Below are 12,334 nucleotides of genomic sequence, written 5' to 3' on the forward strand. Positions count from 1 at the left end.
GGCGCACCCTCGCCAAGGCCAAGGAGGCCTACAAGCCGGGCACGCCGACGCCGAGCGCCCCGACGACAACAAACGGGCCAAGGCGGCGAAACACGCCGAGCCGGCTACCGCCGTCTGCAAGAGTCCATCGAGCATTGCATCACCGACGCCAACACCCGGGCCGCCCAGAGGGAAGAGAAAATCGAGGCGCGATGGTCGACGTTGATGACGAACATCGCCGTCAAGCTCGACCTTCTCCGGACCAACGTCGGCGCGAAGAAGAGGAACACCGACCTGGCTTTCCTGATGTGGGGAGGAGGGGGACATGCTCCGGAGCGACGACGAGCAGCTCAAGGTGTGGTACCTGGCGGAGCGCGGCCTCATCCTGAACCAGATGCCGTTGACGGCGGCGCCAACTCCCACGCGGACCCCAACGCCGCCGCCAAGCCCGAGCGATGATGCCTCCATGACACCCAGCACTGAAGCCACGCCGAAGCCGACCAGCCCGCGCACGCCGACTCCTCCGACTCCGGAGGTTGACACCACCATTTGATGCATTGCCCACGCGTCCTTTCTTTTGCACGCCGAACTTTTTATTGATCGCCGAACTGTGGCAAGGTGATCGCCGATCGCCGAGACTTTTGTGGCGTTGATCGCCGGACTTGTGGCGTTTTTTGGGTAGCGGAAATGGACCAAGTTTGAATTTACGACGCCTTGGGGGCGGCACCTGGGGGCGTGGCTGGAACCTAGATCGCCCCCAGGGCCTAAAAATCACCGGACGAGCGTCCGAAATAGTGCCGGCCTATGCGTGGGGGGGGGGGGGGGGCGAACGAGTGGAGTTGCTCTAAAAGGCTCATCCTATACTAGTCTCCCCCGAGGGGGTGGGGGTGGGGAGGGTCCGTTGTTTCATCGTTGGAGCAAGTGGGGCCGTATAAGCAAAGAACATTATTTGGAAAAAAGGGAAGCAAAAACAATTGGGGGTGTTTTGGCGCGAACTAATAGAAGCACGGGGAAATGAAAAGGGCGGGAAAGCAGCCCGCCAACATCCAGCACAAACCCTCGCCTCCTATCGATCTCTCTCCTCCCCTCTGTCCCCACATCCAATCCGAGGCGAGGCGGCGATGCAGATCCAAGTCCGGTGCGGGTGCGGCGAGGCGGCGTGCCCGGAGTGGGCGGTGGTGGAGGTGCAGGGCGTGCTGCAGCCGCAGCCCTGCTTCTCCGGCCGCATCCAGGGCCTCCACATCGGCCGCCTCTGCTCCACCTCCTCCGCCCCGTCTTCCAAGGCAAGAACCACCAACCCTCCCTGCATACTTGGTTTCTTGATTTGGTTTGGGGGATCTTCACGGCGGTCTTGCCATTGCCAGGGCGGGTACACCTTCACCGTGGGGTACCATGAGCTCGCCGGCTCGAAGGTGACTCTCAAGAAGCCCCTTCTGGTGCTGAGGAAGAAGAAGAACGACAAGGGGAACCCCGGCGAGCTCGGACAAGGTGGACAGGCGGCGGCGGCGGCGGAGGTGGAGCTGGAGGTGATTGGCATCATCCGGCACAAGATCCTCTTCAAGGACCGCCCCAAGGCCCTCATCTCAAGTAATCACCGACCCAATTTCCATTTTCACCACAATTGCCAGCACGGTGTCGGTGATTCGAAGTAGAAACTTTGCTGATGGTGTGTTTTTCCGGTTTCCTCCTGCAGAGCCGGTGCCGAAGGAGAAGAAGGCCATGCCGGAAGCGGCGACCCCATCAACCGTGCCTCCCGCTTCCTGAAGAATCCTCTTTCTGACAAAATAAGTTTGTTAAGGATCTGAAGCTCCCTGGGGGTTCTGATTGTGCCCGTTTGTTTCCCCTGTCTAGTTAGTGGTCACATCTTCCTCTGCCATCGTTGTGCTTGTGCCGTACGTATACCAGTATGAGTTTTCCGTCTCGTTGAAGCACACTAGTGACAAATTAGCACAAACTTGTGGGGCTGTTTGGGTCCACTGCTATTGGAACCAAATACCACCATCATATTTGCTTATATTCTTGTGGTGATCAGGTTCATTTTGCATATCTCCTGACTTATGCATCTAGATGATACTCAAATGCAGTATAATTTATCGTGTTTGAACTTTGAAGCATAAGATACGGTTAGCATCGAAGCAATTAACCGTGACTAGAAAAAGAGATTAACAAGAAACACATAGACAGTAGCATGTAAGAACGAAAGTCCTCGTGGTGGTGGTTAAGATCACACCGTATAACCCTGGCAGCCACTTGGTCATGTTTATGTCTCAGAGCAGCATCTTCAGATAAAGATGACAAACGCCAATGTTTTCTATCCAGTTCCAGCCAGTATAGATCATACTCCACACATGAAAGTGGAAATATTTCATACGTACCAGCGATGCCACGCACAATGGACGCGACTAGGAAGACCAAATCTGCGGGAACATGTTAGTTGCTAGGTCCAAATAATTAATAGAGGCCAGAATATCTGCCTTGAAAGCAGTGGTTTTATAACAGGACACAAGACACATACTTCACCATGAAAACTGGTTTAAAGGTATTTGAAGGACTAGAATCTCGGACGTCAAATCCGAACAATTAAGGCCTTAACGGAGTTGCGGCGCCCATGTCGTCTTACACCCAAAAGCTTTGGAGCTAGCCCCACCGTTGGGGGCACAGTCCGTTCCTCGTCGCATGTTTCAGGGAAGGTTGTCAAAAAGAGGCCAGAGACCACCCATGCTATGCAGTGGCGGCTGGACGAGGCTTGCCTGCTCCCTCGAGGCAACCCTCGTTTTCCGGTCAACCTCCCGTCGCCAAATTTGCTGGACAGCCAATTTTTCACCAGGTCCAAGTCGTTACCTACATTTTACACATGGTCATCTCAATCTCAAACAGCGCCAAAAAAAGAGAGAATTAAATTTCATGACAGCGTGACTGTGCCTGAAGTCCAGAAAACGACGTCAAATCATTCAAACAAAACGGACGCCTGGTCTCCGCTGTAGAGATCTATCCATCCATCTAACCAAAAAGTGGGGCGTTGGCATCCAACCGCGGGCCTGAATCCGTTATGTGGACCAGACGGCCCACGCCTGTCACCCATCTCACGTTTGACCAGAGAAAAGAAACATTACGAGTGAGAGGTCAAAACAGATCACCTCACCCGCCACATATATTTCCAAAGAAAAGAATCTCGATAACCGCTTTGCTTGTATTTACAGCCTCCTTCCTACAGGCATGAAGAAATGATCTTCTCACCGCTTCTAGGGCAGTAGGATCATTCCACCCATGCTGGTAACTTATCTGGAGCTATTCTACCTTCAAATGATCCCATCCGGCGCAGGCATCCTAGCTCTAACCTTCCTTTCATGCATTTTACAGTCCCAAAATTCTTGCTGTCCTACGGGTTTTTTCGGCTCGGCGCCATCCGTCACGAATTCTTCCCCCTTTTCATGTCCCTCGGTTCATGGCCCAGGTGGTGACTCTGCAGGAGATCCGAGAGCGTGATCTTTCCACAGTTTCCAGAGTCCAGCCTCTGGAACTGCTCCACGATCATCTTGATGTCCTTATCCGAAATCTTCCCCATCTCTTTCAGCTTGTAAATCACAAATTCCGATTTCCTGAAACAATGTGCAAATGCAGAACATCATTAACCAATACGGCTACTAGAAACAAGCAAGTTGTGTCCAAAATGGAACTAAGCAATGCTCTTCCAGGAAATGTGATGGAAAAACTACGTATTTGTTATCATTAGATGATAGTGCTTAACCGTTTTGGCTGTGTAATAATTGTTACTAAAAGTATAACAACATAAGCATTTCGAGAAAATTGCCTATTTGTGTTGGCACCAAATTAGAAGTATGGGTGGAATATGCAGCTTCACGAGTACAAAGCAGTATGATGCAATCAGCAGCCTAAACAACATTGATTTACTATTGCAATCCGAATTATTGTGTATTCTGTTCGAATGACAGCTGCTGTATAATGCTAAGACAGCCATTAAAATTTTCATTTTTGTAGTGTGGACGCAAATCACTTGGATGCATACATGCCAAACTCAAGCAAACAATAAATGCTTCTCAACAAAATGTTCAAATCAATGTGCTAAGAAATGGATGCAAAAACAAATCATTTAGAAATTCAAAATAAATTAAGTTTACTAAAATGGAATGAATATACAATTAAAATACACGCCAAAGACCACTACATTTTCTATGTTGATGATTGGTGACAACCACTACATTTTCAACGTAGATAACAATTGAGAACCATACTTGCTAACCATAGAAAAATACATGAAGATGAGTGTAGCTGTGAAGTCTAAGGGTTAACATCAATGGATTCTGAAATAATTGCACATATAAAATATATAATTAAATGCATTACTGAAACATTATCAAGATAACTCACTGGATATACTATAGGTGCAATACACAAAGTATAGCAAATAACAACTCTTAGCGCTAGGCTGAAAGCATAGAATTGGACATTCTACAAGAATGCTATGTTTGGGAGAAAAATAGCTTTATACATGTTGGGATTTTTTTTTTCCTTTTCTTTTTGAAGACAAGTCAAATGTGATAGAAATCAAGCCTTATTCTGTAGATCAACTAACAAGCGATAGAATCATGAAAGAAATGTGTTGTCAGGGCACAATTCTCTCTTCCAACTTAAGAGGAAGACCAAGGCTTCCAACAGTCCAACTTAAAAGGAAGACCAAGGGGGTGAGCTATTGCAACAAAAGTACTGTATCTTGAATTCCCCTATTCATATACATTACAGAATAACTACAGAATCCACCATCTCAAATTTTCAATACAGTGTGCATATTTTTTAAACTACCTCATAATCATAATCATCAATTATCCCTGATTAATTTATGCTTAGTGAAGTTCTACAACAGAAGCAAAAAAAATTTTGTGTCTGCAGTAGGAAGAACCTCAGCAAACTATGTGAATACCTCAGTATAAGAAAAACAGGATATGGTATAGCTTCATAACTAATGGAAATATCTTTCATTATGATAAATGATTGTACTACAGCGTGCATATGATGATAAATAAACAGCATTATGGACAATGTGTTGTCTTGTATAAGGGCATTACCAAAATTAATCGCTCTCTTGCAAATTAATATGTACCCTAACATAATGCATTTCTCATGGGCTCAGGGTTGTCATACAACACAAAACATGTTTGAGTTACCAAAACAAGCACAAAAGTCAGCAATACAGTAGTCATAAGTTGATTCATTTACTCAGTACTAAAGATTCCATTAAAATTTACAATTGTATTTTACTAATAAAAACCATCCTTCCCTCACACGCCATACTTTACATAGGTAACCATTTTCGGATCCTATTATGGCACGCTTCTGAGTTGAAAAGGCTGTCATGCTCTTTGGATTTAATGCCCTTGCCATCTTACAGCCCTTTAATTGCGCTCTATAATATTTTAAAGCAACAATTCATCACAGAAATATACATAGAAACATAAGCAAAATACAACAACCAAATAATTGATTCCACTAACATGGCTAGACAACCGATTTCATAATTTTATTCATACTATATGCCAACATAAAATAAGTTGTGTGGCCATAATTCACCAGAATCACAAGTGATACATGGTATATATAATTATTATGCACCGTATTCTAAGTCGTCTCTTTTTCAGATCACATATTTATTATTCTATTAAAACAATAGTAACCCGTCTCCAAATACCATGTTCTTCACCAAATTTTCAGATTTTCCATTTGAGCAAATTCAAAATGCAGGACAAAACAAATCATATATGAAGTACTAAGCTGAGTAAGAAAAATAAACCAAGTAGTATTAATTTGAGCCATTATTTTACCGTTTCCAGATTTTATCTTTATGTTAAGCACAACACAACTGTTAGGAACACCCTATTGTAAAAAATAAGCCACAAAACCTATCGGCTCATTTGTGGACCGCAAAGAACACCCTATTGTAAAAAATAAGGCACAAAACCTATCAGCTCATTTGTGGAAATTATAACAGTATGTCAGCTAGTGCTAATAATATACCTACTGTCCACTAGCTGGCATCAAGATATTCTGTGACTTGTGAGTTGAGGTATGACTATACTGTTACTGAATGCCAGAGCTTTTGATAATGTCATGATGTGCTGGTTTCCAACTGACACACATGTTGCTTACTATCCGCAAATCAAGTACCTAGTAAAGCATCTTTGCAGGGACGTAATACTTTCAGAATCGTTGTACATGCCAAATTGCCGAATGAAATTCAATAAGACGAATTGGTCAATGCAGGCATGAAAATAAGGTTTGATACCGCGATAACTTACGTGACATAGCCATTGTTGTCGATATCTGCAGCGAGAAACTCTGACACGGTCATGTCTCTGGACAGCACCCAGTTGGCCATGGCACGGTGCCTCTTGTCGATCCTCATCTCCGCCAAGTAGAGGAATGCCCGTGCCACGGCTAGTGTGGACACGAGGAGCCACCCAGAGGCAAAAAGGCGGCCCTGCAGTGTCCGGAACGCGTGATCGCCGTATCCGACCGTGGTCACCGACATCACTGCAAGGTACACGGCATCGAGCCAGCCCATGTTCTCCACCTTCCTGAGCACAGTGGCCCCAATGCCGACGCAGATGGCCACCACACCAAGCGCGAGGGCGACCTTCATGCGCACGCGCATTCGGCCCTTCTTGATGTCGAAGATGTAGTTGTGCCGGTGCTTGCGTGCAGAGCGGGGGTTCTTGATGGCGGTGATGAGGAGGTGCTCTTGGAGGTCGAGCACATAGGACACCATGCCAGAGAGGAGGATGTCGACGAAGCCGAAGCCGATGAGGACGAAGGATATGGCGAAGAGCTTGGCGGCAGGGCTGGCCGGGGTGATGTCCCCGTAGCCAATTGTGCAGAGCGTGACGATACAGAAGTAGAGGGCGTCGACGACGGGGTGGGTGGGCCCGGCGGAGGAGGTGAAGTTGGCCGGGAAGGCGGCGTAGAAGGAGACGCCGAGGGCGAGGTAGGCGAGCAGGAAGAGGAAGGCGTGCAGCACGATGGCCGGCCTCCGCGGCGGCGGGGGCGGGTTCTGGTGGTCGGCCTGGGCGGAGGCGGCGAGGACAGCGGCGCTGAGCGGCGCCATGGCAGGCGCGGTGCGGGAGCGGTGGAGGTTGGTGCGGCCGCTGATTAAATTGAAGAGCGAGGGCGTGGTGGGCTGGGGCTGGCCGTCCTCGTCGGAGGGTGGGGAGGAGGAGCAGGACGGGTGGTCGTAGTCGCGGAACGGGTCGGGGTGGGCGACGGAGATGCGGCGGTAGTGGCGCGCGGACTGCGGCGGGGGAGGGGGCGGCGGCGGCGGCGGCGGGTCGTGGGGCCCGAAGATGAGGCGGTCCTTGTAGGAGGAGGCCGGGGAGGGGCAGGGCGAGGAGGGCGGCGCGAGGTCGAAGTTGGAGAGCGTCGCGTGCTCCGGCAGCGGGTGGAGCGGCTGCGGCGCCGTGGTGGGGAGCAGCGGCTCCGTGTCCATGGCCGGACCGCCAAGGCCGGGGCTTTCTTCCCGGATTCCCGATGAATATCCCCGGGGATTCTTGATTCCTGCGTCCGGCGCGAGATTCGCCGGGATTCTGAGCGAGGGGGACGGGGCGCGATTCGGGTTCTTATTGCCGGGGCCGCCGGTGGGGACGAGGTGATTGAAGGTTGGAGGAGGAGGGAGGCGGAGGCGGAGGCTGCGGGACGTTGGCGATGGCCACTTGACGACGGCGATGCCCCTATATTTCCGACTGCTAATTTTGTCCCGTTTCTCGGGCTTATATTAATTAATTAAATTGAGATCGGCTGATTTGTTTATGGACGATCGGTCTCGTGAGCGGCGGGAGACGGATCGACGATGATGCAACGCAATAATAGCGGGCGGAACAGGGAAGGGAAGGATGAGATGAGGGCACATCTCATCTTTGTCGCCGTCACTGTCAGCTAGGTTTTGGTTTGTGACCGTGGAAGCCGTTGGATCGAGTGTGTAAGGAACTGTTGAGGAATTGTCCCACGCGTTGGTATGGTCCCAACGTGCCCGGCTGTGTTTCTTCACAAACGATTTTGTATATACTTTCTGTGCACAAAACCTAAAATCGATACAAATTACGATGAATCAAAACAAAATGAAGAGCAATAGCAACAAGGATTCCTTATTAAAAGAAAAAAAAGCATACACAAAAGCGTTTTTTAACTTTAAAAAAAATGAGGTTTTCAAGAATCATCGTCTTTGCTTCGTGTACTGTGACGGAGAATATCATACAAATATGGAAATTTGGAATTGTGGAGGCGTCCGGTACAACATCGCTTCTGCACCTTTGCAGCGCCACAGGTCTTGACATGGAAGTTACTTCATCTACGTGCCGAGTGCATATCCAGGTCCTTCCATCTCCTCGTGTTGAGTTGTTCGCAGAGGCCATGTGACCCAACATAAACGACGCCGCAAGAAACTAGCATCTCTTGCGGAGCAGGTTTTTCTGCTTGCTCGGTTATCTCGGACGTGGACTCTGCATGCTACCAAGTGTGTTCATGTCACCCTTGCTAACCCTATTACGTGACGCGCTGATAAAAGTTAAGATGTCTGGTATGGTTATGTCGCGGTATGCATGTTACAAATGGTCCTTAGATGCAACATGCGTCGCGAAGGAGATGAGGTGGACACGTCGGCAAGGTTCATGAAGGATAGAACTGGAGGGAAAATATAGAGACGAACTGGTGAGGAAACAAATGTGTTGACAATTACATCGACGGTTAGCGATGAAGGATAATTCATCATTATCCGGCAAAATGAAGTTTGCAAAAGGCGATGAAGAAAGGAGTAGAAGAGACTAACTGTAAAAGCACACTACGATCTTTTGGAGTATCATCATATACTGATGACAATTTATGTAAGTCAATTCATAAAGGCAGAAAAGGGCTTTAAAGAAATACATAAAAGGAAGTAAAAACAATGAAGGAGATACAATTTGTGTAGTGAAAAATAATAGCAAGAAAATGGGTTAAAATGAGTTACTTTCCGATAATTCAATTTGGTGTCCGGGCTGATCTACACTCAATGAGAAGTAAAATAAAAAATACAAAAAAATGATTTTTATTATGGTGCAATATGCTCAAATGTGTGATGTTCTTGCAAAAATTTAAGGTGTTTGGACATTCGAGGAGCTCATGGCAAAATAGACAAAATCAGATGTGAACAGTAATGTTTCCAAAAGTTTCTAAGACGCTTGAATTTTGTCTTTTTTTCATGAGTTCCTCAAATGCCCAAACTTCATCCAATTTTACATAGGCATCACGAAAATGAGAATCTTGCACCACAAAAGAATTGAAATTTTTTGAGTATTTTTTTGTCATTTAAAATGATTTTACTGTTCACACCCGGGCTTAGCTGAGCCCGGGGTGAATAGCCACGTATGCTACTTTCTTCTGTCTTCTTTCTTCATATGTCAGCACTGTCGGAATGACTACTTGGCAGCGTAATTAAACATTTTATGTTGATGAAATAAAATGCACCTACATTCTCAGCGGTCAGTTCATTTCCGCCGCGCTGATTTGACCTATTATAAGCACGAAAAAACAATGACCGGTCGAGTTTAGAATGGATAAGAGGCTAGCGATGGAGAGATCGACAAGATTATACAAGGCTTCATCAAAAGCCCAATCAAATATCTAACCGTGACACTTGAAGTTGCAAAGGACGTCCGGTCGATGGATGTGACTGGATGGAAACTTCTGCTGCTAGACGGGGAAACGTACGCGTGCATTCAATGGACACGCCGATTAGCTCATGCCCGCATCCGTGGCGCTTTTGCTGTCCGACCAGGTGAAACTAAACATCCATTTTTTTTTCTGAATTTGTTTTAATCGTTTTGATTGATGATGTGCGTTTAGGGGAGGAGATGTCTCCATCGATTACAAAGTCCTCTGCGGTGATTTCATCAATCTCAAGATGATATGTTGGTTCAATCTTTCGGAAGTGTTCATAGTGCGTCCGCGCGTTCATAAGGTGGGTGTATGTGCGTATGTATGAGTGTACTGTGTTAAAAAAGATCACATGGAAAATATATCCTCGTTTTTTTTGTGCTTGCTTTTTGCAAGAAATCGTTTGATCTACGGCACAAACAACACGAAGAGTAATACAAATTGCATTCATGTCCGTATATCACCTAGCGACTACTACAAACACTAGAGCGAGTCAAAGGCGCATCGCTCTCATCGTTCCTCCCTCTCCGGAGCCGGGCAAACGTTATTGTAGTGGGCAATCGACAAGTCGTCGTGCTAAGGTCCCGCATGATCGACGCACCAAAACGACAAACGTCGTCGATGAACAGAAGTGTAGATCAGAATGATCTAACCTGTAAACACATGAACTCAGGCCGGATCCACGCAAAACCATCGAAGACAAACGACGACTGAATCCCACGAGATCAGCCTGAGGGACACTTCCACACGCTCTCGAACAACGCAAGACGCACCACCGAGACGGGGGCTAGGAGAGGAGAACATTATTCCATCGTCAGGGAGTCGCCATCGCCTCGCCTTCCCGAGAAAAACACAAACGCTAAACAAAGTAAAAAAAATCTAAAAAACTACTGCATATTTTGTTACCTACTCCCTCTCTATAATGTAGTGTATATCTTGTTCAAACATTTTTATGCTTGACCAAATTTATAAGATAACCAATCAACGCGTAAAATACTAGATAAATAAAACATAAAAGCACACTTAATGATTAATGTAATGGTAATGATTTTGCATTGTGAGGGTTGATATTTTTCTTTAAACATGGTCAAATATAGACATGTTTGACTTTCAGAGAAAAAATGCTCTCCATTATCAAACTAAGGGAGTACATTTTTCATAAAGTTGTCACTTAGAGCATCTTCAGCCGTTCGGCCCCCAAGGGTGCTTTTAGGCAAAAAAAAAATAGCGCCTCTTGGGGGGCCTGCCGACGATAATTTCGGCGTGAGGGGAACTGATTCCCAGCCGCGTCCGCACCGGCATGGGCGATTTTTTAAAAAAAGTCGCAAATTCGATGAAATTCAGTAAATTTGGACGAAATATAGGTGATTTCATTGATATTTAGGTAGAAGAAAGAGGGGATGCCTTCCGAGGCATCCCCAAACTTAGTTGCTTGAGAGTCTTTCAATATTACCTTGGGGTGCCTCGAGCATCCCCAAGCTTAGGCCCTTGCCACTCCTTATTCCTTCATCCATCATGATCTCACTCAAAACTTGAAAACTTCTGCACACAGAACTCAATAAAACATTCGTGAGATCCGTTAGTATAATAAACCAAATCGCTACTTTAGGTACAGTTGTAAACCCATTCATATTTTATTATTGAATCATGCCTACTGTATTCTAACTTCATCATGGCTTATACCCCCGATACAATCCATAGATTCATCAAAACAAGCGAGCAACACAACGAAAACAGAATCTGTCAAAAACAGAACAGTCAGTAGTGATTCGAACAATGACCATACTTCTATCACTCCAAAAATTCTGGAAAATCAGGAAAACATGAGAAATTTGTATATCAATCATGTGTAATAAATTCAGAATTTTATTACGCTCCAGCAAATTTTAACAATTCTGCTACTTGACGCAAAAGTTTATGTTTTTGCACAGAATCAAAACAACCATCATCCAAATCATCTCAAAGCCTTTACTTGGCACAAACACTAATTAAAACACAAAACACAACCATAACAGTAGCAGAATTGTATGCACAAAAAACAAAAAAATATAACTATTGGGTTGTCTCCCAACAAGCTTTATCTTTATAGCCATTATGTAGCGACCCGACCTCAAACGGTCAAGTCTCTGTGCTTCAGTGTCATCCCTGGATCGATAATGCTGACACACATAGTACTCGAAGGTTTTATAACAGAGTAGCAATCACACACTTATTACATCGGATGTCTCAAAAGAGAACTTATTACAATAAATATGGCTTAAGGCCATCTAATACGATAACAACGGAAGGCTTGGAAGATAAAGTGAGTCCATCAACTCCAACGACATAGCTGAGCTGCACAACAACGACCTAACGAACCTTACTCCTCGTATGAAAAGTCTGCAACATAATACGTTGCAGCCCGAAAACGGGTCAGCACATGGAATATGCTGGCAAAGTAACACAGTAGAGCAAGAACAGAATAATGATATCACTACATGCATAATTGGCTGGTGGAAAGCTCTATGGTTATAGTTTTTGCAAAAAGCCAATTTTCCCCTACAACAAAGGAATAGATTTTAAATTTACTATCATGGTAGTTGAAACATCATTGAGAAGGTTCCTCCAACTCAATCCCAATTAAAGTGATTAACAACCCAACAATATTAATTAAGAGTGA

The 12,334-nt window shown here is 45.8% G+C and overlaps 2 protein-coding genes across 4 annotated transcripts; one reads left to right on the forward strand and one right to left on the reverse strand.

Moving 5' to 3' along the window:
- Positions 1-973: 973 nt before the first annotated feature.
- Positions 974-2,025, forward strand: LOC125529439 (chromosome transmission fidelity-like protein). Of its 2 annotated transcripts, XM_048693848.2 has the most exons (3): positions 990-1,262; positions 1,344-1,566; positions 1,673-2,025. In XM_048693848.2, the coding sequence occupies exons 1-3, from the start codon at positions 1,101-1,103 to the stop codon at positions 1,741-1,743; spliced, it is 456 nt and encodes a 151-aa protein (XP_048549805.2). In that variant the 5' UTR covers positions 990-1,100; the 3' UTR covers positions 1,744-2,025. The 2 variants fall into 2 exon arrangements, with proteins under 2 accessions (XP_087382215.1, XP_048549805.2); XM_087526089.1 differs by having other exon boundaries at positions 974-1,566.
- Positions 2,026-3,077: 1,052 nt separating this feature from the next.
- On the reverse strand, positions 3,078-7,952 carry LOC125529438 (two pore potassium channel c). Of its 2 annotated transcripts, none has more exons than XM_048693847.2 (2): positions 6,291-7,913; positions 3,078-3,578 (listed from the first exon to the last, which is right to left on the reverse strand). In XM_048693847.2, the coding sequence occupies exons 1-2, from the start codon at positions 7,472-7,474 to the stop codon at positions 3,389-3,391; spliced, it is 1,374 nt and encodes a 457-aa protein (XP_048549804.2). In that variant the 5' UTR covers positions 7,475-7,913; the 3' UTR covers positions 3,078-3,388. The 2 variants fall into 2 exon arrangements, with proteins under 2 accessions (XP_048549804.2, XP_087382214.1); XM_087526088.1 differs by lacking the exon at positions 3,078-3,578 and adding an exon at positions 3,585-5,401 and having other exon boundaries at positions 6,291-7,952.
- Between the last annotated feature and the right edge of the window lie 4,382 nt (positions 7,953-12,334).

Source organism: Triticum urartu, chromosome 5A (genome assembly GCF_056163025.1).
Source record: "Triticum urartu cultivar PI428250 chromosome 5A, HENAU_Tu73, whole genome shotgun sequence".
Lineage (NCBI taxonomy): Eukaryota > Viridiplantae > Streptophyta > Magnoliopsida > Poales > Poaceae > Triticum > Triticum urartu.

Coding starts and splice junctions, on each gene's coding strand:
- LOC125529439 (XM_087526089.1), top strand. CDS start 1,101: ATGCAGATCCAAGTCCGGTGCGGGTGCGGCGAGGCGGCGTGCCCGGAG. Junction 1,567..1,672: donor CCCCAAGGCCCTCATCTCAA/GTAATCACCGAC, acceptor TTCCTCCTGCAG/AGCCGGTGCCGAAGGAGAAG.
- LOC125529438 (XM_048693847.2), bottom strand. CDS start 7,474: ATGGACACGGAGCCGCTGCTCCCCACCACGGCGCCGCAGCCGCTCCAC. Junction 3,579..6,290: donor GACAACAATGGCTATGTCAC/GTAAGTTATCGC, acceptor ACATTGTTTCAG/GAAATCGGAATTTGTGATTT.